Here is a 27,337-nt window from a genome sequence, read left to right as displayed (position 1 = left end):
GTGAGGTGGGAGTTTTATTGAGGTGTGTTTGTTACACATGCACTAGTTTCTTGGAGCCAAAGGTGAGAGTTGGGTGAAGGTGGACACCAAAGGTGGATAAGCAGCCCTGAGAAGGGCTCAGCAGGTCCCCACATCAGAAGTGCTAGTCACCTCATACACACTTGGATCTTAATAAATGTTTATTGATTCACTGATAGATTACAGAATACACAGTCAACAAATGTGTGGTGTAGAAGAGGGAATAGATCTGGGGTCACTGGACCTGGGTTTGAAATCTCATCAGTTTTCCACATCTGTAAATTGAAGGGGTTATGCTAGCTGTCTTTAAAAACTCTCCTGGAGCTAAGTTCTACAGCCCTCTGAAATGCGAAAAGGACTAAGTTTCTACCCACAGGCTTTCCCATAGTATCTGAAACAGTACATGAAGGATTACTGAAGTTATTTTTACCAGATGTGGAATGTGACAATAGGAATGATACCTATAAAGAACAGTTTGGTCAACAGGGAAGGAGCTTAATTTGGAGAGAAATGGGACAATCACAAGTTTTCAGAAGCGGGAGAAAGGGGGTAGAGAATCTGAAGCATGGCGGATCAATATTTATTCCCATTATCCAGTCAAGTCTTCATAGTTGGAAAAAAACAAACTCTCAGACGCATAAATACAGATGTAGGAAGAAAGACAGTTAAGAGAACAATCAGTTCTTCAAATATACGATTAAATTACAAAGCATTGTTAAGCGCTTACCACATACCTCCCACAGCATACCTGAAGGTTCAGTAAAGAGACTCGCTCCCTTTTTTAAATACATTGGGCGGCATAAGCCCCTTAGTGAAAGAGTTCTGGGAATCACACACTTAGCACATCACTTCCTAAGGAGAACAGCATGAAACCTGGTATTCTTTGGCCCTCAGTTTTTCCAGAGGAATTTAATAAATTGTTTGTTTAAGCTGGATGAAACCCCAATACTATTTTCAGAGAAGAAAAGGAAAGAGAGAGGGAGGAATTGTTATGAATTGGCGGATGTGGAGAATCAACCAGGAGTGGTGTTTATTTTTATAGTGTAAAAGCACTGAACTTGAATTTAATAACAGAGTAAAAAAAAAAAAACAACACGCACATCTGATGTACCATGTAACCACCCTTCACAGAAAATTATTAATATTATATCAATGTAAAAAAGTGGAGAAATATTTCCTTTTTCATAAGCAAACCAAGTGCTTCATCTTGAGCCTTATTTAGAAATCAAAGTTTAATACAATTTAGCAAAATTAAATTAAACTCTATAAATAATTTTTTAGAAGCTGAAGTCATCTATCTATGGTGGAAAAGTCAAGTCAATGACAAAGAGTCTCAGGTCATCTTCAAACATAATGATTTTGAGTAACTATTACATTTCGACAATTTAAAAAGTCTTACCATCTGAACTATCAGCTTAAAAGGCTGCAAGCAAAAACACAAAAGAAGACTGAGGAATATGATAGCCATCAAAATTGAATATCTGGGAGGAGGAGACTGGACAGACTGACCCTAGTAGTGAGGAAGAAATAACACTCTTCCATGGAGAGACGTCAACTTTTTTCACACCACTGGTAGTCATTTAGCAAACTAACTCCTTTGGTTCACAGAAAGGTACCTAATGTCCTGTGATAGGTGATGTACTCCCAAAGGGTAAGAAAATTACTTCTTCCTCACAAAATCAGGTCAAATATCTGGACACTGCATAATTCTTGTGTACTATAGAAAGACATAGATCCTGACATCCTGGGCCCTCTCCAGTCATCCTGATCAATATCAGGCCACTGGACCCACATGGCTCAGGAGAAGAAAATGAGGCTGGTGCCCTTACACAGCCCTCCCTCACTCAAATCAAAGTCAACTGCAAGTCAAGTCACCATCCTTTTCCTGATGTCATATCCTCTTCAAAAACAAAGGACAAACACAACCAGAAGGACATAGGCAGAGGAACTCACCCACTGAGTTTAAGCACTATTGGGTGCTTAAAGACTGGGCCCAGGCTAGCAGACAAATACGTGGCTGAATGATTGATCAGATATTGGGGTTGTATCCAATAAGGGTACTCATTTCTGATCAAGAAGAGCCCATATTGTGGGGCTGTCGCATACCAATAGTACTTTTGGGGAAAAACCACACATTTGAGAACATCCCTATCAGAACTTTTCTCATGCTCTGCTGATTTGAGAATGTAAGGGGAACAGTTTAATTGTGTTTCTGCAACCCTAGGTATATTTAGAAACTCCATAAGTAGAAAATCATGGGCAGGAGCCTCAAATAAATCCAGTGTCACAGCATACCTAGAGTAGTGATGCTATGTGTCTCCATCTTTGTCTCTCCTGTCTCTCCCTCCTCTGCCCAGGTCATAAAATCAGTTGCAGAGTAGACCTGGGATGCTGCCTCAGTTTCCTCATCTGTAAAATGAGTTAGAGAAGGAAATGGCAAACCACTCCAGTATTTCTGCCAAGAAAACCCCAAAGAGTTGGACATGCCTGAAAGGACTGAACAAGGGAGGAGACCAGCATTCTAAGGACCTGCATGGGGCAAGAAGATATTCGAGTAGGGAGATTTGGAGAGATGCTGTCTCTAACATGAAGCACTTGGTCTGTTTATGAAAAAGGGAATATTTCTCTTGTACTTTTTTTTACACTGACATGATTTTAATAACATTTTTTATGAAGGGTGGTTACAAGGTACATCAGATGTTTGGCTTTTTACTCTATTACTGAATTCAAGTTAGTGCTTTACACTAGAAAAATAAACACCACTCCCGGTTACTCTCCACATCCTCCAATTCATAACAGCCCCTCCTTCTCACCCACAAGGTCCTTGGTTAGGATCAATAACTTAGCTATGAATTTCTACTCCTTCCCTTCCTTCAAACAAATCTGACCGAACATTTAGGTGATGAGCAGGTGAATGATTTTGAAAACCATATATGAGTGTGGTTATATTTCTTTGTATTCTAGAAAAGCATTATAAAAATTTAGACTGCATAGAGACCCCAAATAAATATTATTTTAGCATCAAAAATACAAACTATAATAGGGAGTAATATTGATCAGATTTAAGTGGGTTTCCCCCCTTCATCACCTTATTAAATAAAATTCTTGCATTTTGCTGAAGAAAATTATAAAGAAATCAGATCAGATTACCCTCCAAAATGATCAATTTGGAACTTTCCTTGAATGCTAAAAGTATATAATTTTCTATAGAATGCCAAAAAATCACTAACAAAATCAAAGCTAGATTATTATCTGTGGCAACAGAATAAATCAATAACAGCAAGGTAAGGAGTGGAAAGGAGTAAAATAGAAAGGAAGTAAGATTTTCCACACATAGTATTTGGGTGTGTTTCTCACATGTGCAGGGCCAGGGCTAGGAAAAATTGTGCAGGTATCAGGTTTTGTCATGGGTGGCCCCTCTCACTTTCCTTCTCAGTGTTTATTTATCCTTTCGTTCCCTCTAATCCTCCTTGTCCTTTTCCCATCATACTCCCCATACCTGGATGTCCTTGTCTCCCTAGGCTCAACCATCTAGGCTTGACCTGTTCCCTATGTCTATTTCTCCATAGCTTCCCATTAAAGACTGCTCTCAGATGCCATTAGAAAGAATTTGACTCAGCTGTCCCATTAAAATGTAATGATTCCACTGATGTCCTACCCCAGTGCTTCATAAATGGACAGAGGTGAGCGTGACACCCTATTCCAGAGCACCACAAAGGCCAGTCAGGCTTTCAGTACAAGTCCAATTATATAGGTCAGCCCTCAAGTGTTTCTGAGTTTGTTTACAGGGGGAAGTTTATGCCCTGCCAAACACAGCAGTTCATGAAAGGCATCTAAGAAAGTAACCAATAAAACCAATCAATTATCAATGACTTGGATAACAAATTTGATGTCATGATTACCCCAATGTGTAGACTGTCACAAAGATGGTGGGATATCAGACTGAGAGGAAGAAAATCAGGAATTAAATCAGAAACTAAAAAGATCTCAACAGTACTATGCTGAGTCAAATCTAATCGGAGGAAATTTAATTAGGATAAATATAAAGTCTTACATAAGTTTAAAAAAATCAACTTCACAAAAAACAAGATGAGGGAGGTATTGCTAGACATCAGCTTATCTTAAAAAGATTCCTGAGTTGCGTTACAAGTTCATGACCAAATAAAACATAGCAAGCATTATGAAATGCAAAACAGATAATTTTGATTATATTAAATTAAAAAGCTTTAGCTCAAACAAAACCAATGCAACCAAGATTAGAAGGAAAGCAAAAAGCTGGGAAAAATATAGCAAGTATCTCTGAGAAAGGTCTCATTTCTCCAATATATAGAGAAATGAGTCAAATTTATAAGAATACAAGCCATTCCCCAAATGATAAATGGTCAAAGGATATGAACAGACAGTTTCAGATAGAGAAATCAAAGCTATCTATAGGCATATGAAGAAGTGCTTTAAATCACTTTCTTTTTTTTTTTTAATTAAATTTATTTATTTAACTTTTAACATTCATTTTCACAAAATTTTGGGTTACAAATTTTCTCCCCTTTTATCCCCTCCCCCCCCAAACACCAAGCATTCTAATTACCCCTATGACCAATCTGCTCTCTCTTCTATCATCCCTCTCTGCCCTTGTCTCCGTCTTCTCGTTTGTCCTGTAGGGCCAGATAGCTTTCTATACCCCTTTACCTGTATTTCTTATTTCCTAGTGGCAAGAACATTACTCGACAGATGATCCTAACACTTTGAGTTCCAACTTCTTTACCTCCCTCCCTCTCCACCCCTTCCCTTTGGAAGGCAAGCAATTCAATATAGGCCAAATCTGTGTAGTTTTGCAAATGACTTCCATAATAGTTGTGTTGTATAGGACTAACTATATTTCCCTCCATCCTATCCTGTCCCCCATTACTTCCATTCTCTTTTGATGCTATCCCTCCCCATGAGTGTCAACCTCGAATTGCCTCTCCTCCCCATGCCCTCCCTTCCATCATCCCCCCCACCCTGCTTGTCCCCTTATCCCCCACTTTCCTGTATTGTAAGATAGGTTTTCCTACCAAAATGAGTGTGCATTTTATTCTTTCCTTTAGTGGAATGTGATGAGAGTAGACTTCATGTTTTTCTCTCACCTCCCCTTATTATCCCTCCACTAATGAGTCTTTTGCTTGCCTCTTTTATGAGAGATAATTTGCTCCATTCAATTTCTCCCTTTCTCCTCCCAATATATTTCTTTCTCACTGCTTGATTTCATTTTTTTTTTAAGATATGATCCCATCCTCTTCAATTCACTCTGTGCACTCTCTCTCTATGTATGTGTGCGTGTGCGCATGTGTGTGTGTGTACACCCACCCAGTACCCAGATACTGAAATGTTTCAAGAGTTACAAATATTGTCTTTCCATGCAGGAATGTAAACAGTTCAGCTTTAGTAAGTCCCTTATGACTTCTCTTTGCTGTTCACCTTTTCACGGTTCTCTTCATTCTTGTGTTTGAAAGTCAAATTTTCTTTTCAGCTCTGGTCTTTTCATCAAGAATACTTGAAAATCCTCTATTTCATTGAAAGACCAATTTTTCCCCTGAAGTATTATACTCAGTTTTGCTGGGTAGGTGATTCGTGGTTTTAGTCCTAGTTCCTTTGACTTCTGGAATATCCTATTCCATGCCCTTCGATCCCTTAATGTAGAGGCTGCTAGATCTTGTGTTATCCTGATTGTATTTCCACAATACTTGAATTGTTTCTTTCTAGCTGCTTGCAATATTTTCTCCTTGACCTGGGAACTCTGGAATTTGGCCACAATGTTCCTAGGAGTTTCTATTTTTGGATCTCTTTCAGGCGGTGTTCTGTGGATTCCTTGAATATTTATTTTGCCCTCTGGTTCTAGAATCTCAGGGCAGTTTTCCTTGATAATTTCATGAAAGATGATGTCTAGGCTCTTCTTTTGATCATGGCTTTCAGGTAGTCCCAGAATTTTTAAATTGTCTCTCCTGGATCTATTTTCCAGGTCTGTTGTTTTTCCAATGAGATATTTCACATTATCTTCCATTTTTCCATTCTTCTGTCTTTGTTCTGTGATTTCTTGGTTTTGAAAAAAGTCATTAGCCTCCATCTGTGCCATTTTAATTTTTAAAGAACTATTTTCTTCAGTGAGCTTTTGAATCTCCTTTTCCATTTGGCTAATTCTGCTTTTGAAAGCATTCTTCTCCTCATTGGCTTTTTGAACCTCTTTTGCCAATTGAGTTAGGCTAGTTTTCAAGGTGTTAATTTCTTCAACATTTTTTTGGGTCTCCTTTAGCAGGGAGCTGATCTGCTTTTCATGCTTTTCTTTCATCTCTCTCATTTCTCTTCCCAGTTTTTCCTCCATCTCTCTAACTTGATTTTCAAAATTCTTTTTGAGCTCTTCCATGGCCTGAGCCCATTGGGTGGGCTGGGACACAGAAGCCTTGATTTCTGTGTCTTTGCCTGATGGTAAGCATTGTTCTTCCTCATCAGAAAGGAAGGGAGGAAATGCCTCTTCTCCAAGAAAGTAGTCTTCTATAGTCTTATTTCTTTTCCCTTTTCTGGGCATTTTCCCAGCCAGTGACTTGACCTCTGAATATTCTCCTCACACCCACCTCGCCTCCTGATCCTTCCAGCCAGCATTTGGGGTCTGAGATTCAAATGCTGCTTCCAGCCTTAGGGCTTTTGGCGGTGGCAGGGCTGCTATTCAGTGTGAGATTAAGTTCAGGTGGTCAGGTCAGGGCAGGGCCGCCTCTCAGGCTCAGTTCCCTCAGGGGGTTTATGCACAGACCTTCCACAATGGATCCAGGCTCCTGCCCGCTTGGGGAGCCCCTGTCTGCAGCCGCCTCTCAGCTTCTATCTCCCGGGGGGGCCTGAGTTGTGGGGGCACCCCACTCCCCTCTCGACCCGCCAAAGAGACTCTCTCACAGACCCCCGTCACCTGTGGGTGGAGGGACTTGTGTGGCTGCTGGAGATCCTGTCCCTGAAGCCTGCTCGGATCTGTATCTCTTGGTGCCACGGCTGCGGCCGCTGCAGGTCTGGGCTGGGCTCCACGTCTGCAGTGCAATGGACCTTTGGAAAGAGGTTTGCAGGTCCCTCTGTGGGTGGAGGGACCCGCGTGGCTGCTGGAGATCCCGTCTCTGAAGCCCGCTCGGATCTTTTCCTCTCGGTGCCGTGGCCGCTGCAGGGCTGCACTCAGTTCCCAGTCCCGGCGCCCAGTCCGCAGCGCGAAGGACCCCCCGTGAGAGGTTTGCAGGTCTCTCGGGAACAGAAATCTCCCTCGCTCCAATATTCCGTGGCCTCTGGGTGCAGAATTCGCTGTGAGTTATTTCCCTGTAGCCATTCTATGGGTTGTGGGTTCGGAGCTATGTGTATGTGCGTCTTTCTACTCCGCCATCTTGGCTCCCTTTAAATCACTTTCAATTAGAGAAACGCAAATAAAAACAAATCTGTGGTATCACCTCACACCTATTGGATTGGCTAATATGACAAAAGAGGAAAATGAAAAATGTTGGTAAGGATGCGGGAAAGTTGGGACACTAATGTATTGTTGGTGGAGTTGTGAAATGATTCAACCATTCTGGAGAGCAATTTGGAACTATACCCAAAGGGTAACCAAACTGTGCATACCCTTTGATCCAGCAATACTACTAGGTCTATATTCCAAAGAGTTCATAAGAAAGGGAAAAAGAGCTACATATATAAAAATATTTATAGGAGTCTTGTTCGTGGTGGCAAAATACTGGAAACTGAGGTGATCTCCACCAGTTGGGGAATGGCTGAACAAGCTGTGGTATGTGTGTGCTCACCCTTCGTTGCCAAAGAAGACCATGCCATCAGAGGAATAATGACATGACTTGCATTTGACTTTGTTCTGAGTGAGGGAGGGCTGTGCAGGTCACCAGCCTCACTTCTCCTCCAGAGCCATCCCAATCCAGTGACCAGATATTCAACAGGATGACTGGAGATGACCCAGGATGAGGCAATTGGGGTTTGTGACTTGCCCAAGGTCTCACAGCTAGTGAGTATCAAGTGTCTGAGGTGAGATTTGAACTCAGGTCCTCCTGACTCCTGCACTGGTGTTCTATCCACTGCACCACCTATGGTACATGAATGTAATGTAATACTACTGTGCAATAAGAAATGATAGACAAGTAGATTTCAGTAAAACCTGGAAAGATTTGTATGAACTGATACAAAGTGAAGTGAGCAGAACCAGGAAAACACTGTACACGTTATCAGCAACACTGTGTGATGATCAGCTATAAATGATTCAGCTCTTCTGAGCAACACAACATTCTAAGAACAGGACAAAAGACTCACAAAGGAAAATGCTATCCATATCCAGATAAAGAACTGATGGACTCTGAATGTAGATCGAAGCACACTTTTTCCACTTATTTTATTCTTTCTTTATATTTTTTCTTTTGATCTGTTCCTTCTTTCACAACTATGACTAATATGGAAATACATTTTGCATGAGAGTGCATGCATAACCTATATCAAATTGCCTACCATTTTAGAAAGAGGACAGAGGAGGGAGAAAAATTTGGATTTCAAAATCTTGTAAAAATACATGCTAAAAATTGTCTTGACATGTAAATTGGAAAAAAAAATAAAAAACTATTTAAAAAAGATTCCTGAGGTTTTAACTGACTGCGAAACTAAGTATGAGTCATCAGTGTGATACGACAAAAAACTGCATTCAAACAAAGTATCTAGAACTACAGAGGCAAAGGTTCTGATGAATTCTGTCCTAATTAAACTGAATCTGGATACCACATTTTAGGAAAAACACCGTTAGTAGCCATATAATCCAACTCATTCTCCCAAAAATTCCCCATGAGAACATATACAAAAAGTGGTCACCCATATGTAAAAGGGAAAAGGACTTCTTTGTACAAAAATATTTATAGCAGCTCTTTCTGTGGTGGCTAAGAATTGGAAATCAAAGGGATGCCCATCAATTGGGGAATGACTAAACATGCTACGGCATATGATTGTAATGGAATATTATTGTGCTATAAGAAATGACAAGCAGAATGATTTCAGAAAAACCCAAAGACTCACACATACTCATGCATAGTGAAGTGAACAGAAGCAGGAGAACGTTGTACACAGTAACAGCAACATTGTTTAACGAAGAACTATGAATGACTTAGCTCTGCTCAGCAATACAAAGATCCATCCAAGACAATCCCAAAAAACTAATGATGAAGCATACTATCCTCCTCCAGAGGAAGAGTTGATATTGTCTGAATACAGACTGAAGCATGATATTTTTCACTTACTTTCATTTTTTTTGAATCTTCTTGTATAAAATGACTAATATGTAAATGCTTTACATAATTGCACAAGTATGACCTATATCCGTTTGTTCATCGTCTCAGGGAGGGAGAAGGAGATGGAGGGAGGGAGGGATAGAATTTGGAACTCAAAACTTTTAAAATGTTAAAAAAAATTTTGGAAAAAAATGTGGTCACTCAAAGATGTGAGAAACCTACTTCCTCTGAGGGCATCTCATTCTACTTCTGGGCATCTTTAATCATTAAGGAAACCAGATATCAAGCCTAGATTTGTTCCTTTGAAACTTTCACTTCATATTTCCAGTTTTGCCCTCTGATGCCAAAGAGAACAAGCCTAATTTTTCCTTTGACTCTAGATAGTCCTTGAAATTCTTGGGGACACCTGTCATACTCCCTCTGAATCTTCTTTTCTTTGAACCAATTATGCCCAGTTTCTTCCAATGGTCTTCATAGGGCATGGGCTCAAGGTCCTTTATCATCCCAGATACCCTTTCCTGGATTCCCTCCAGTGTGTAAATGTCCTGCCTAAATGTGGGGTCCAGAAATGTGAACAATACTCCTTATGTGGTTTCACCAGGGAAGAGTTTCTTTCGTTTTCACTTCAAACCCTTTTCCTACTTTGTCTTTCCATTATAATTTGGCTTCTGGATTCCCAGGAATGTTTTATGGTTTCTTATAACCTGGATGGTGGAGAGGCATCCCCTAGAAGTTTTTCACAGGCCACATGTGGCCTTCTAGGTCCTTGGGTATGGCCTTTTGACTGAATCCAAATTTTATAGAACAAATCCTTTTATTAAGGAGATTTGTTCTGTGAAGTTTGGATTCAGTTAAAGGTCACCACTTGTGGCTTTGGGGTCAAAGGTTCCCCATACCTGCTTTAGAACTCTTAACATCCTGAGCAGTCTCTATTTGAAAAGGTCCTATATGTACAAAAACATTTATAGCAATTCTTTTTGTTGTGACAAAGAACTGGAAACAGGGGGTGCCTATCCATCAGGGAATAGCTGAGCAAATTATGGTGTGTAAAAGTAATGGAATGTTACTGTGCCATGAAAACAGTGAAGGGGATGGTTTCAGAGAAGGAAACGCTGTATGAAGTGATGCAGACTGAAGTGAGCATGAGCAGGAGAACAATTTATTAAAAATAATAAATATATATTAACATAATAATATAATAATAATAATACAAATAAATAATAAAACAAATGACTTTGAGACTTAAGAACTCTGATCAACCACAGTTCTAGAGAACCAATGACACAGAATTCTGCTCATCTCCTGAAAGAGAAGTGATAGACTAATACGGAGAATGAGACACATACATCTTTGGGAGTAGACAATGTGAGAATTTTTTGTTTAACTATTCACATTTTTTATGTAGGTTTTACTTTAGGGTGGCTGAAAGGTAAGAGAGAAAGAAAATAAATGTATGTCCATTAAAAAAATTAATTTTAAAAACTACAGCAGACATACAAATAGTCAATTCAAGTCACCAAAAATTCTCCATTTTCCATGAGCCTTAGCTCTGTCTTTCAAACTGCCTGTGGGGATTTCCAACTCACTTTCTAAGTACATCCTTCACACCTTCCCACCTTGTATCACTACAAATTTTGTTTTACCAGTTTACTTTGTTTTTATTTGCCTTTCTGGATCAATCATCTTCTCCTTGAAATTTCCTTCTCCTCAGTCTTTTTTCTCATTCAGATTAAGCCCTTTTTCATCAGATGAATTGTTCTCCTTCAACTTTTCCTCAAGTTCCCCCAAACTTCTCTACCTGAGATTCAATTCTGGACCTTCATAAAATCAAATGCTGGTCACCTCCCCACCACCTCACCCCACACCCAATCACCTTCATAATCTCCTTTTTCACATGAAGCTCAAGCACTTCTCCAGCCTTTACACTGCTGTAAAACCTCCTTTAGAAACAAAACTTGAATTATTTGCCCCAATCCTCATCCAGAGTCCCTCTACTCACCACGCCCTGTGTCCCACTGTATTTCCAGCCATTTCTGTTGCTACGAAGATGCAAATTTAGGCATGGTGTCAGAAATAACTTCATGTCAGCTAGAACCCTCAATTCTACACTTTCTTATACCATTTTCTAATGGTTTTATGCATTTTAGACTTGCCTCTCCAAGCACAGGGAAAGCTCTTCAGACAAAGTGAAGATGTCTTTTCTTTCTTATTTCATTTCTTTGAATCTAAGGCCAGACACCAAGATGCAACTTAATGAATACCTACAGACTTAATTAAATATTTCTTACCAATTATCTCAGACCCACGAGCACTTGAGGGGGAAAGGACAAATGTAGGGTCTTTAAAGGGTCTTGAAACCATGACAAATAAGAACTGACTGAAGGAAATGGGTATATTTTTAGCCTGTAGAAAAGCTGAATGATGGGGAACACCAGACTATTGTGGCTTGAAGGGTTGTCGCTGGGAAGAGGGATTGGAGTTCTTCTGCTTGCCCTAGAGGAGAGAATTAGGACCAATGGCTGGAGGCTGGATAGAGGCAGTTTTAGACTGAAGATGGAGAAAATGGATAGCCAACCACTTGCCAGCATTGTCTATATCATAACAGGGGCTACAGCTGAATGGCCTCTAGAGTTTCCTCCACTCTGTGAATGGCCTTCTAAAATAAAATAGAAAGTAGCTCCATCTGTCTCTTTTCCTTCCCCCAATACCCTTAATCTGAAGTTTTATAAAGGACAAATCTGAGTCCCCACCGGTAGGCAATAGGCCAATAGGAATATTTTGAAGTAAAGGATTTTTCTCATTAGCCCTTAAATTATGCTCCTCAGTCTAGCAATTATTCTACCTATGTATGAGCAAAGAGGTCTGGTTAGGTCTTGAGCAACATGGCAACTAATAAGAGTAAGTTTGAGATAAGGAGATATTCATGAGATGAATATCTGCAAGGAGTTGAATGAGATTTGCAAATATATTAAGAAAATGATGAGCTATCAAGCCAGTCCAGCCTCCTTTTGTACTTTTATTTAACTGTGGATTGACTGTAGCTATCAAAACTGAACCAAACAAAACTCCCAAACCAAACCAGCGTGTTCTCCCATCCCCCTACCCTGGATTAATATTCACTATTGCTAAGGGGCTATAAGCAAAGTTGAGCCATGCAGTTATGTAAAGTGTTCCTTCTCTCATTAGTGACATCCTTAAAAATCAGAAACTCGATATGTGAATGAAAGCTATGACAAGTTACAAAGGTCCCCCCTCAGTTAAAAGGCTAATTCTTTCAGCAGCTTGAAGAGGCTGCCTCTCTAAGGCTCAGCTCTCAAAGTGAAAATGTATTACCAGGAGACCATCTCATTGCATATGCAGGATAAATGATCTCATTAAGAATGGAGCCTTACTATACAAAATAAGAGAAGAGGCATAAGGTAAAAGGCCCAGGCAGTTAACTGGAAGTGGTTTATTTTGCTCTTCATAACTCATTCCTATCAAAGTCATCAGCAGAAGAATGCTAATCGCTCAGTCCAGCTCAGGCAAGACCTGAAAGGGCCTTTTCAGTTAGATTAAAAGGGCTGCAGTTTCAGGATTCTAGGCAAAAGCTAAGAAACAGCAGCAACTCCAAGACAGCTGGTCCTGGCTACAGACTAAAGTAATGTGAAATACCAAGAGTCTGACAACTTAAAGAATGCTGACCACAGCAGCACTGGAAGAAATCGGGAATGGGTCCACAATCTTGGGAGGCAGCAAGTTCCAGTGGATAGAAAGCTGCTACCTTGGGAGTTGGAGAGTTTGAGTCAAAATCCCCAGTCATGCGGCTTAACAGAGAAGTGACTTTGAGAAGGTCTCTTGGTCCCTCTTGGCCTGAGCTTCCTCCTCCATAAAATGAAGCCGACAACATACATTACCTACCTCGAGATCTTTAAAAGCCTTGAGAGTCCTAGAGAAATAGGAGTTATTGTCAAGATGAGGTTATTTCTAGAGAGGCAGCCTGGCATGGTGGGTAGAGAGGCACTGTAGGGAGATAAGGAACTGTGACTAGAATGGAGTAGGAAGAAGAATATGGCTTAGATTACCTTTGGAAAGTTGCTCACTGCTTGGAATGACTTCTTTTCTCCCTGAAACAAAGCTGTAGCTTGTGAACATCAATTCTTTCTTCTAGTGATGACGTACGGCTGCAAGTCACAGAACGAACACTATAGTCTCCATGAATTGGAAGGAATTAAAACTGCATGTCACCCAAAGGACAATGGGGAAGTGTGGTATGTATGAATAGGCTAGGACACATTACTAATGAAGAATTATTTAGGGAAAGGGATATAAAGGGTATCATCAGAGATGCAATACCAGCTAGGAGAATCAGCACCTGGGAAGAACCAAAGATAATCACGAGACAGCCTCTGTGCTTCCAAGCAGTAAAATGGAGAGAAAGGTGTGTAGAACATGGGTGGAACATGATGGGCAGACATGAAAAAGAGTCCCAGGAGAGAAGAGGGCATCTCTCCCAAAGGAGGGAACGCATATATTGATCCCCTCAGGTAGGGAATGTAACAAAGGTGGACCCCTTCAAGCTTATATTAAGTCCCCCAAAAGTTAGCAAAAGCAAGATCTGGACCCAAAATATAGCTATTTATTACTAGAAGCATAAAAAAGTCACGGTCAAAGAGCTTCTGGGTTACCTGCAGATTTCTACTTTATATGGGAGAAGAAGCTACTTACAAACTGACTTGGCCCCTCTGTGCTATAGCCTGACCTGAAGAAAATTACCTGAGCTGGCTCAAGAAGATTACATGACCTTGGACATGCCAATGGACACAGGTAACATGTTTTGTTTGGGTTAGAAAAATTGGCAGTCCGTACAATTATTCTAAAGTAACACCCCTGAGAAAGGCCTTAATCACTCACACTGAACTGGACTCTTCCTTCTCTCTGTAGTTCCTGATATTAAATCCCCCTTACCCCCCAAACAAAATGAAAGTGATAGGTAAATAAAATGACATCAAAAATGAATAACAAAGTCAACCATTTAATTCTGAAACAGATGTTAAAGATTCAGTGAAATTCTTTAGGGGGAAAACAGCCCTTCTGGTATGACTCACCAGGGATTCCATATCTCTGTGGTACACTTCTGAGCATTTAATCACTTATTTAATGACTTATCGGGGAAATAAACGCGATCATCAGGCATCTAAACACACTCTCCCTTTAAAACAAGGGGATGCCATTAACAGCTACAATAGAACAAAGGCACTAACTACAGTCTGGTCATCCTTGCTGTAATTCCAAGGCCCGAGACCAGAAGAAATCAGCAAATCTTCACCTGATACACTCTCGTCCAGGACAACTGTACCGCACATGGGGAGGGAGAGTATTTGAAAGACCCAGTGATGGCTTCCACATTGCACTGCGGTGTAAGAAAGGCAGCCCGGCATGTGAAAAATATTCGACCATCTGTTATTACTAGAGACAACAAACATTTTTAGATGCCACATGAATGACTATTTTTCACATCACTTCTAGAAAGTTAATATGAAATGAAAGAGGAGTTGGATCGAGTCTGGCATAACATGACCATGTGCTACTGTTATGAGGTGAAAATATTCAGCCAAGGGAAAAATTTTCACAAGCAGAGAGATTGTTGGAAATTCTTGGGCCTCTTGTAAGTATCTTACAAAAGGGCTTTTACTTCTTTTGCTTCAAACAAAGCGGGATGAAAAATTAATGTATTACCCCTCTTAGGTCATGTATTTACATTATGCTGAGGGAATACAAGAAAGAAATGCCTAAAATCAATACTTAGGTCTCTAAAAAGCAGGAAATACATCTTGCCATCATGCCAAAGGTATTTTGGGGAAAACAGTTCTTTGTTTTTTCTTTTAAACCATAGCTCATTCACAGAATTACATCTCCCCCTCCCCCACTATTCCAGGCAGCACTGTAGAATGGACTTGGAGTCTGAAAAGATCTGGGTCTATGTCTATGTCTCTGATAACTACTAGCTGCATAACCATGGGCAAGTCACTTTACCCTCTCTGGGTCTCAGTTTCTCCATCTGTAAAAGGAGGGGCTTAGAGAAAACCCCTTTCCAGTTTTCTTTGGTCTCTAACATTCAAGAACAATTCTACAAGGCTCAAAGCCTGGGACGTGCAGTTTTGTGAGCACTATTTACAGGGAGGCAGTGTAAAGATGGAAAGAATGTTGTATTTGGAGTCAGAGGCACAGGTTCAAATCCTAGCCCTTGACTAAAACCTTGGGTGTTGTGAGACATTAGCTGGTCATAGTGGGCAGAGGTAGTGATGGGTCTGTTTGCTGTTTTATCTATTATGCATACTTATTAAGGTCTGAGCACACTCAGTGTTGATTAACGAATCATAGTTTTTAAAGGCAATATAGTAAGTTACTGAAAAGAAGGGAAAATGGACAAAAATAGTGCAGGGATTCAGGTTTGTGGCTGAATCTTAATCTTTCTACTGTTCAGTCTCATCTATAAAATGGGAAGTGGACAACATGACCTGTGAGGCCCCTTCTTGCTCTAAATCTGTAATTCTGTGTTTCTAAGATGCATACGTAACATTAAACAACAAAAGTCGGGATGAATTACAACCCAAGTCCTTAAAACCACCACCAACACAAGAGGCTAGTAAGAATGCAACATAGCCCTGCTGGCACAGGCCTAGATGAATGGATGGCAGCCTAGGCATTGTTCTACGATGAGCTGATGAGATGAGCAACATTAGGAAAATGGTTTAGGTACACTCCAAAGAGATCAAAGAAAGAAGGGATGAATCCATATGTACAAAAAATATTTGTGAAGTGGCAAAGACCAGAAACTAAGGGGTTCCTTATACATTAGAGAATGCCCGAAGAGATTATGGTATATGAATGTAATGGAACACAACTGTTCCATAAGAAACGATGAAGAAGGCAGGACTTGCATGAATTGATGCAGAGTGAAGTAAGCAGAAAAGTAGTGTAAAGACAAATGACTTTGAAAGACTTAACAACCGTGGTCAATTCAGTAACTAACCATAATTCCAGAGGACCAGTGATAAGCATGCTACTTACATGCTAATAGGGCAGTGACAGAACGAGGATGCGAAACAGCACATCAGTTTCTGGAGATGGCTATTGTGGGAATTTGTTTTGCTTTACTATCTACTTATGTATGTATGTATCTGTGTATGTATATGTATGTGTGTGTATATGTATGTATGTATGTGTATTTTTTTTCCTTTTTTAAACAAGAGTTTCATGTGTTTTTTTTCCAGTTTGGAGAATGTGGGAAAGGAGGGAGAAAGAGGTGATATAAGAATAAGAAAAATTAAAAAATTAAAAACCAAATTAAAGAAGAATGTCATTGAAACATTTATTTTAAATACAAAGAAAACTGTCAGAAGGAATCACAGACAAGGAAAGTCTTGAAAGTTGAAATTATCCTATACTTAAAAAGCAAAGAAAACCATATAGAACAGACTCATTTTCGTGGATAATCTTTTTTCTCTTTTACTATGGAAATGCTTGATTTGTTAGTTATTTTCAAAGGATGAAAAAAAAGGATTTAAAAAATCAAATGAGAGAAAAATCACCCACATGACATATAATGGCTGTATCTGGAAACACAGTACTAAGCACGTGCTCTATGGGGGCTCTGGAAGCAGGAAAGGCATCAAATGCATTTGGTGTCACTAGCCACAAGTCTGAATCCCTGAACTAGTTCTGCCCAATGTGCCCCCTTTTCAATGACTTCCTATATTGCTTTTAAAGACTGTGATTCAGCAACCAACACTGTGACAGATAAAAATGTATACAAAAGATAACACAACAATGGACAAGTCAATCTTGGTCTGCCTACTAGGAGCAGCTGGTGATTTACCATTACAGACAGCCCACCCTTTTGCCCCAACTAGGTGAGGATTGAAAACAACACTGTAAAATGCGTCATCAAAAAATGGATTAATTTTATCCAAAGGAACAACATTCCGATGGCATGCTGAGAAAAGAGGGGAAGATAAGAAGCATTTATACAGCACCTACAACGTACCAGATACTGTGCTAAGCACTTTACAAATGTTTCGTTTGAGACTCATGACAACTCTGGGAGGCAGGTACTGTTTTCATCCTTGTTTTAACAGTTCTGGAAATTGAGGCAAACAGAGGTTGAGTGACTTGCTCAGGATCACACAGTTGACTAAGTCTGAGGCTGCATTTGAACTCAGGTCTTCCTGACTCCAGGATGTTGTGTGCGATAGCATCCACCTACGTGTGCTGCTATCTGGACTATTAGCATCAAATAAAGCTTAGATATATCTAAACAATGTCAGGGATATCACAGAAGTCACAGAATTAGAATGTGAAGGGACTGAGGTGGAAAGTTCCTTCCCTTTTCCAGGACTCAGTTTCTTGGTCTGTAAAATTAGGAGAGGAGGAGTGAACCTTAAGGGTAGGGACTGTTTTGCTTTTCTAGCCCATAGAAAGAGTTTGATAAATGCTTATTCATTGATTGATTGATGTCTGAAAGGTTCATTTGGTATCCTCCCCTCCAAAAAAACATCACCCTACTTTAACTGTCTTTATTCTTTTGTGGATTTTTTTTCTTCCCTTGTCTCCCATTCCACTCCCCAAACCTTGGAAGAGTAAACTAATAAGACCAGCACGTAGAAACTATGAAATCCAGATCAAAAGTGAACTCCTAGGCATCGTGAAAAAGAGTGAAGAGTTTTGAAGACATTATCTCAGAAAGCTAAGAAGAACATTAAGAATGTTACCCTCATCAGCAGAGCATAGGTTTACCTAACCCCAGACAGAGAAGTAGAGGTCTGAGAAGATCATGCCAGGCACAACAGCCCTGGTGTCTTCTGAAACAATCAATGTGTAATTGATGTAAAGTCCATTAAACAGTATATAATCAACACACCGCAGACACTCCACAGCAATGATACGCGGGGCGCTCAGAGAGACACCGGAGTGGAATTTTGTGAATTTTAAATGAACGTTTATAGTTTCTCTGGGCAGATCTATAAAACTGCTGCAGCGAGGCAGAAGGCTTTAAAGTTAATATGCCAAAACAGGTGTTCCCATGCTTTCCACATCCAACTACAATACTATAATCTGTGTGGATGTGACTGTAACCATTTCCCATATCTCTACGGAAAGGATCTTGTTTCCTTGGGATTTAGGCCCTGAGCGTGTGAACCAAGTTTTGCCAAGAAGGAAACTACACTTGATCTTGTAAAACCCTGTGGTGCCCTAACTGATGATTTGGGTAGTCCCTGAATATGACTGGCGTTATTGTTTAAAGCTGTACTGCCATCAGGAAATGTTAAGAAAAATCCAAGGGTGTTTATGGAATCCTTCACAGAAGACAGACTGTTTTATACAAGGCATATTCCAGTGATAAGCAAATCACCTAATACTTAAATCCTTAAACCAATCTGTGATCCCGATTACGACGTTACCTCACAATCCATTCATGCCTGCCCCCCCCCCCCCCCCCCCCCCGTTGCACCTGTTATCCGTGTCCTCCCATAAATTCACCACAGGAGGGCCAACCAAACACAGGAGGTCTTCCTCAATTTCTTCTGACATCAATATAGTATCAGAGTACAGTATTTGGCCTATCTATTCATCATCCCTTGGTATGTAATTCTTCCATGGTCTCTTCCTAACATATAATTCCTTGATAACATTTTTTATACCTGTTTTTTCTCTTAATAATTAAATTTATTGTTAAATTTTAATTTAATGGTTAATATTTAATTTTTAATGTAACCAGAAATATTTAAACTAAAAATGTATTGAAGACAAAAACATTTAATTCAAAAGTGCATTTAAATACCACAGGTACTAGACATTGCGGAAAAATAGACAAAAAACCTGATGCACCTTTGTCCTTGGAAACTCTAGACGGAGAACTCTAGACAAAGTGCTATAAGGGAATCTCAGCTGGTACAATCTTCATCTTAATTCTGAGGATACTTAGCCCAGAGAAGAAATAATACAATGGAGTCACAATAGCTGTGTGGGAGTGACTTGAGAGACACTCTGCTTGGGCCTCAGAGCAAAGGGTGGAAGTTACAGAAAGGCAAATTTAGAATAATAAATAAATAAAATAATATATTTTTTTTTTAAAACGAAGAAACAGCTTTCTAACAATCAGAGGTATACAAGTGACAAACGGCCCACTCCCAGAGAGAGTGGGCTCCCTCTCACTGAAGGTCCTTCAGCAAGGTTTATAAGACCCTTTCCCAGGTATGATAAACAAGATTCTTGTGTAGGTGTGGGGTAGATTTTAGATAGCTTCTGAGGTCCTAATGATAAGTGTTACCTGAGCTGGCCTTGAACGAGAAACATTCTGAAAGACAAAGAGATAATAAAAGAGGACCTGGGGTCAATTTGCACTCATGGATGGTGGCAGGGCATTAAGTAAAGGATCAAGACAGTTGTACTGTTTGAGAACAGCAAAGAATGTGTGAGACAGAACACAGCAAAATAAGGATGGACAGGCAGATACAAGCCAGATTACAGAAGGGCTTTTAATGCCACGCTGAGCAGCTCACATATCATCCTAGAGATGATGGGAGCTACTGAAGACTTTGGAGCAGAGACGATGTTTGTCGTATCTGTGTAAATATTACTTCGACAATGAAAGACTGATGTGAGAGCAGAAAAAACTGGAGGAAGACTTGTTTGAACATAATTATAGTGGTTCAGGCTAGAAGTGATGAGGTCTTCCATATAGAAAGAGTCCAAAACCAAGTAGAGTTTTCAGTGGAAGAACTGCTAACTATAAACAACCATATGGATGACTGCTCCAAACCATTAGTAATAAAAGAAATGGAAATTAATTCTAAGGTTTCACCCCCACATCTGGGAAATTGGTAAAGATTATAAAAGGCAGGAATAATTGATATTGGATAGGCTGGAGAAATACAGACACCCTAAAAACGCTGTAAGTGAACCATCGAGAAAAACAATTAGGAATTGTACCAAAAAAAAGTAATTAACCTGTTTTGACCATACCCTTTGACCAAGAGAATCTATGAAGGGGCATATATATCCCTGGAGGTCAAAGACAGAAATAAAGGTCCCATGTATAGCACAATATTCATAGCAGCACCTTTTGTGGTAACAAAAATCAGAAACAAAGTTGGGGCCAATCAACTGGGAGATAGCTATACTAATTGTGATATATGTGTGTGTATGAGTATGTGTATGTATATATATATATATATATGTACACACAGACACACATGCACATATACACATACATATATGTGTATGTATGTATGTATACAAAATCCAGAATTATACCATAAGAAATGATGAACTGAGGAATTCAGAGAAACATGGGAAGACTTGTAAGGACTGAAGATGAGCAAAGTGACCAGAATAAGGAAAGTCATAGACACCATAAAGATAATATTACAATAAAGCCAAAGGCTGTATAATTGCAATGACCAATCTTGGCCCCAGAGAACAGGTAAGGAAATTTTCTTCTCTCCTTTGTTTTGGAGAAGCAGGGGTCTAGAGATATGGAATGTTGCACAAACTGTCGGACACAACTCCAGTGACAGTTTGGTTTAAATATTTTTGTTGTTAGGAAGTCTCACTGGGTTGGCCAAGGTGCTAGTGTAGATGATGTTCGTGGGGAGGATATCCAAAAATGACTGTGATGTTTAAAAAAAAAAAAGACACGAATGAAACTTTTTTTTTTAATTTAAAAAGAAATGAGGTTCTGAACTAGCATGGTTTTAGTATTCATGAAGATGAGGGAATTGACACAAAACATACTACGTAGGTAGAGTCTACAGAACAACTGATCAGATTGGAATAGCATAGGATTAAAGATGACTGCAAAGTTTCAAGCCTGGATGACAGAGCACCATGGAACCGTAAGTGAAACGTGTGAGATGAAAAGAGGGGTGTTGGGGGAGAGACTAGTTCAATTTTAGATATGCTGAGTTTAGGGTGTGGGCAGGAATTACACATGATAACTGATGACATGGGAGTTGGAGAGTTCCCCACAGGAAAGAAAGTAGAGCAATTAAAATAAAAAAAAGAATTGTGAAGTGACACTCACTTTGGCATGGCAAAAGATAGCATTAAGAGGTCAGACAGTCAATCACTCCAGAACTCCAGAAGACTGACAATGAATCACGTTTCCTACCTCTCAGCAAAGTGGTGATAGACTAAAACTGCAAAATGAGGCAAACATTTTCAGACATGGACAATATGAGCATTTGCTGTGTGACCGTAACAACAGAGAGAACTTTTGGGGGTTGGGGTTGGCAGAGGAAAAAGTGGGCAGTGATAAAAAAGGAAAAAAAGGACACCAGTGAATCATTAAAAAAATATAAGAGAGCAGAAGGGAATTTCTGAAGGGGACGTAGAAAAAGCAAAGTAGTGATGGAATTATCAAGTGAAATTTGAAATATCAGAAAAAGGTATACATATATATGTATATATATATGTACATATATTGGCTATACCTGGTTTCATATAGAGTCCTCAATCCTCTTTTCTGCTGTTCTTTGTATATGGAAATGTCTCTGTTTGTTGACATTTGTCAAGTATATTATTTTTTAAAAGGAAATTACAAATAAGATAGGTCAGCCTGATTTTAAAATCTTAATTTAAGATTATTTAAAATTTAGATTTAGAAAATTTAAAATAAAAAAAGAAAGAAAAGGAAAGAGGAAAAAGAAAACAGTATCCCAGAATGCAAGGGCAGAGAGAGTATTAGGAAGGAGGGGGTGGGTCTACAGCACGTAATGGAACCGAAAGGTCAGGGGGGATAAGGCCCGAGAGAAGGCCATTCATTGGATTTGGCACCTGAGCTCATTGGAGACCTTGGGGAGAGTAGTTTCAGGGTAGGGGGTGGGGGGCAGATGAATGCCAGACTGCAAAGGATTCAGGATTGAGTGATAGTTCATTTGTACTATGTACACTTAGCTATTTCATATAAACGCCTTTTCATGTCAACACACCATTTTTCATGTGCACAGTCCTGTCAAATAGGAGGGGTGGAAGAAAGGAGAGCTATTACATAGGATTCATAGCCACGCTTACTCCCAATCCTCCTGATTTCTTGCTTCTGATTAATCTGAATGTTCCTCCAGAGCAGGGTAGGCATTTTTAATTTTTTGGTATCTCTCTCTGTACAGAACTGCATCACACAATATATACACTTGCTATCTGTCCACTCTGGAGGGTTAAACTTCTGAGAAGCCAAAAGATTTTGGGTAGTGGCATCCATAAGGTGGGTGGATGATGATGGGGCAATGAATCTTATAAGAGAGCTCGAGCTGCCAGCCCTGGTACCATTACTTTAGACCAGTGCTGGAGAGCAGGCTTGCTGCTAGTAACTTATCCCACAAAGAGAACGCACCTCACCTCTATATTTAAATTACCCAGAGCTAATCTAAGGGGAGCACAGGTCAGACAGGTTTCCATCAATACAACATTGGTGATAACTAAAAAGAAGGAACAGATGCTACCCTACTTCCAATTCAGAGCGTTTCACTGCATTTTCAGTACAAAAGAGCATTCCTAGTTTATAAAGTCATTTTTCTCCCTATTGCACACAGTACTGAATTATTTAACACTCATCTGAAAAACACACACATATACACCTGACAGTTTTTAAAATACTGTTGTCAACAGCATCTTCGGGATCTATAAAAATATGTGCAGTGAAAGCAGATTCCATACACACACAGTCTTTCATTAGCAAGTCACAGAGTATATTTACCAACTAATGCTTCACAAGATTCCAGTGGCACAGGCGATTGACTATCCCACCTGGGATCTGGAAGACCTGAGTTCAAATCTGATGGTAGACACTATATCAACCTGGGCAAGTCACTTAACCCTGTTTGCCTCAGTTTCTTCATCTGTAAAATGAGAAGGAAATGGCAAACCACTCCAGTACTTTTGCCAAGAAAATCCCAAATGGGGTCATGGAGAGTCAAACATGACTGAAATCAAAAACAACAAAGAGACAGAAAGAAATGTGACCTTCAGTCCAAAGATATTCTATTATTCTATATCACTCAATGAGTTATTTCTCTAAGCATAAAGATTTCCCAGTGTGTTGGGAACTTTCCCCATAAGAACCTTAAAGACTGACTTGTATTGGAGACCTTTTTTCAAATTCTCTTTCATAACTGGTATAAATTTTTTTAACCAATAACTATTACAGGGATGGAGGTTTCCTTTGGCATCTTATTCTGTACTCTGGATGCGTTACCAAGAGAACAATTTAACTATGTGCTTTCATTTTTTAAAAAAAAATGCTACAGAAAATGTCTTTTGAATCATAAAATTTTAATTGTATTCCTTTTACTTTAAGAGAAAAATAGATGTCAATACAAGGGGCCACTGAATTCTTAAAATAAAAAAGTGGGGTTTTTTTCCAGAAAATTAAAAGAGCCTATTTTAATATCCTATAAAGTTTAGTCGTCAGAGGAGGTATATTTAAATTCTTGGTATCACCAACTACCATTGACAATACTTTTTAGCCTGTGGTGAGAGAGGAAAGGAGAAATCTGAATTTCAAATCAGCTTTTAAAAACAACTAGGGAAATAGAATATTTTATTGAATCTTGGGTAAGAAATAATATCTCCCCATCAAGTCAAGTAGTGTTAATTTACTGTTTAAAATGAGATTGTTCAAAAAGTCATCGCTACCATTATACCTTTCAAGATAACAATAGCTCTCTAATAACACAAAAGACTAGTTTTTCTAGAAAATGAAAAAAGAAGTGTTATTTATTTGACCTTGAAGTCACAGACTGCTTTGGAAAGTAAAACTCGAGCCTCCTGAATTCAGAAGGGAATATAAGGGCCATCTAAAAAGAGATAAATTGGAGCTTTATTGTTTCCTGTCTCAGACAGCTAATGGGAAATCACCTTCTAATGGGAGTACCATGCACACTGTGGCTGGTTCTCAGCTGCTTACCATAGAATAATTGATGAGCTAATGATGAGACTTCACAGTACAGACGGTCTTAATTCTACATAATCTGAACCAAAGCGAAATTAAAATAGACTTTCATGATTTCTAAACCAAAATCACTGATTACTTCAAAAAAAAAAAAGAGGAGGCAAAAAAATATACAGGCAAATATAAAAAGGGCTAACTATAAAATATTCTTTTCTACACTGAAATGGGAAGGATTCAGTAAACATGAAAAAAATCCCCAGAGATCCGATTTTTCATCTTATTAGGAGAAAGAGAATATTTAATTGTATAACACATGTCTACAACAGTTTCTCCCACAGACACTTCCAAGAAGGCCAAAGTGCAAAGTCCTAAATACTCCAAAGGGAAATAACTGAACTTCACCAGCTTCATTATGGTTTTTTAATGAAAAAATATTCGTAAGAGGAAAAAGAGGCAAGTCAAAATAATTGCAACATTTAGCTCTTGCTTTTATGATTTAAAAAGAATCACATTCCTCACAAAACACACTGGCTTTACATTTTAAGTAGCCATGCTCAGTGGCATCATTCCTAAGCAAGGACAAATGATTTTTCTTGCATCAACTAAATCTCCTTAAAATAACCTATAGTCATCATTATCTGCCATATCCACACCTGTCACCGCAACCCTATTATTGATCATTAACAATGCTCTTAGTTAAAGCAGAGATTAGGTAGGTGTTATCGTCTACACACCCACAATTACATCACAGCATGACAGCCAATTAGTTGAAGCCTGGGTAGCAAACCCTGGTTTCAAGTCAGCACTGTGGTCCATTGGAAAAAACAGCTGCTTCCCTATTTCCACAGAGGGCTTACCTCCTTTACTGGAAGGCAAGCCATTAGGTAAAACATGCCTTAAATAGCAGACTGTCTAGTTAATATACTACGAAAGTCCTATATCTTTTTTCTTTTTTCTTTTTTTTTTTTGGTCCTTGTACCTAGAAGTGAAGTTTCTTAAGCCAGCAGAGCTTAACTCAACCTCTATGAATGCCATATGCATTTCCAAATAAAGTCACAGCAGGTCTGTCCAATTACATGCGGCAATATGTCCTCCTGTTACTAAATTAAAACTTACTTAGAAATCATGTTAGGTAGCTAATGGAACACTTCTGAAAGCATGTGAATGCAAAGGGGGAAGAAGTTAATGACCACACAAATATTCACCCAGTAATGATTTAAAGCATCGTTAAAACACACTCACATACGTGTACCTATCTTCATGGCACCCCATGTATGTAGTCTCCTGAGGAGGCAGACTCCGATGGTGCTGTCATGTCATCAGTGTGGGTATTCCTACCACTACCCATCAATCAATCAACAAGCATTTATTAAGTGTTTGCTCTGGCACAGTGGGGACAGAGCTGACCTCAGAGCCACTTGGGACACATATAAGCTGTGGGATTCCGGGTAAATCATTTAAAGCCCTGAGAACTCTCAATGCTTAAGGCAACTTACTAAGTCTGTAAGTCACTGAGAAGGTGCTGTTCTGCACTGGGGAGGGACTTCCCTCATCTCAGAGTTTTCCTCTATCAGTGAAATGATAGGGATGGTCCCTATCTCTGTGTGGTAGGCACTGTGGATAGGAAGGAAGGAAGGAAGGAAGGAAGGAAGGAAGGAAGGAAGGAAGGAAGGAAGGAAGGAAGGAAGGAAGGAAGGAAGGAAGGAAGGAAGGAAGGAAGGAAGGAAGGAAGGAAGGAAGGAAGGAAGGAAGGAAGGAAGGAACGGAGGGAGGGAGAGAGGGAGGGAGGGAAAGAAACAATATGGTACAGCATAAAGTTCATTGGATCTAAAGTCAGCAAACCTGGGTTTGAGATCCACCCCTGACACCTGAAATCTGTGGGACCTTGGATAACTTACTTCCTTCTCTGGCCCTTAGTTTCTCTACCTATAAAATGAAGAGGCTGAGCCTGCCTTCTTTTCAGTGTGATTCTTTATGCATATTCTTCCAATGGTCTTCAATAAAGGGTTTACCCAATATACCTGGAGATCTTCCTCCAGGTGTCTTTACATTCTACGAAAACTAAAGTAATGACATTCATCTGGTACCCCTCAGTCTCCGACCCTCACCTGGCCACCATCTGGTTCCATTATAATATGCCAGTGATCCATCCCTCCTCAGGCTACTTCCATTGGTAAATTAGAACATAAACTCATTGAAGGCAAAGATATTCTGATTTTTGTACTAACAACATAAGCTTCTTGAGGGCAGGGATGATCTCATTTTTGTATTTACATGCATAGTATCTAGCATAGTGCTTAGAGCATAGGAGAGGCTCAATAAATATGTGCTAATTGATAGGTAACTATATTGCAGGTTACTTTACGCCCACCAAATGAATCTTGATTAACCTTTTAATGAGAACAAGTTGCTCTCATTAAAGTATTACTCATTATTTTCCCCTTTGCACAAAAGGACCCTGAGTCTTCAAAGACTTTTACCCACATCCCTATTTCATTCCTGAACCCCTATGAAAGTACTATTTACAGGGCTTCATGGTAGTGTGGAAGTGACCCCCCCTTGGATTCTTCAAAGCTATGCCAGAGGAATTCAAGTTTCCAAAGCCCTTCCAAGTTGGAAGGGCCTAGAAACTCTCTTTATCACCAGAAGAACTGGCAACCAAGCCTTGATTTTTTCTTTTTGGAAGGGAGAAGGGGAGGGGGGTCACTGCTGTTGACAAAACCATTCACTAAAATGGATGAAGGGTTTGGGACATACTCTGATTGAAGGAAGACCTGCACTGAGAAAGCACACATCTGGTCATTAACGCATGACTTGGCAAGAACTCTAGCAGGGGTGAACTCTGCCTGTTTGTAACCACAGATTTCTGTCCAAGGACAGAGTAATTCTGCTCACTCTCTCTCTTGGTTCTGGCCATTGGCAAGTTTTAGAGAAAGTATGTGATGAGAATGCTAATTGATCTGCCCTCCCAGGGCCACAACAACAGCCAGGTCTGCTAATTTCCAGCTCTACTGACAGTCACCAACACACCAAACACTAGGAGGACCAGATCAGGCTATTGGGTGGATGGGATTTGGGCTATATTCTTTCCATTACAATTTTCACTCCATCTTGA

The 27,337-nt window shown here is 39.6% G+C and overlaps 1 protein-coding gene across 22 annotated transcripts in view; it reads right to left on the bottom strand.

Moving 5' to 3' along the window:
• Window positions 1-27,337, bottom strand: part of RHBDD1 (rhomboid domain containing 1) — a 179,380-nt gene that overhangs the window by 92,551 nt on the left and 59,492 nt on the right. For 15 of the 22 annotated variants that reach the window (XR_011969002.1, XR_011969003.1, XR_011969001.1 and 12 more), the window contains one exon: window positions 13,191-13,292. The exons of the other annotated variants lie outside the window; for them this stretch is intronic. Coding sequence is in view for 7 of the 15 variants with exons in the window: in XM_072618045.1 (XP_072474146.1) it covers window positions 13,191-13,292 (102 nt within the window). In the remaining 8 variants the exon portion in view is untranslated. The remainder of the gene's footprint in view (window positions 1-13,190; window positions 13,293-27,337) is intronic. 22 annotated transcript variants of the gene reach the window in all.

This window comes from Notamacropus eugenii, chromosome 6 (genome assembly GCF_028372415.1).
Source record: "Notamacropus eugenii isolate mMacEug1 chromosome 6, mMacEug1.pri_v2, whole genome shotgun sequence".
Lineage (NCBI taxonomy): Eukaryota > Metazoa > Chordata > Mammalia > Diprotodontia > Macropodidae > Notamacropus > Notamacropus eugenii.
The sequence above is the reverse complement of the archived record's forward strand: the minus strand, read 5'-3'. Positions and strand labels throughout refer to the sequence as shown.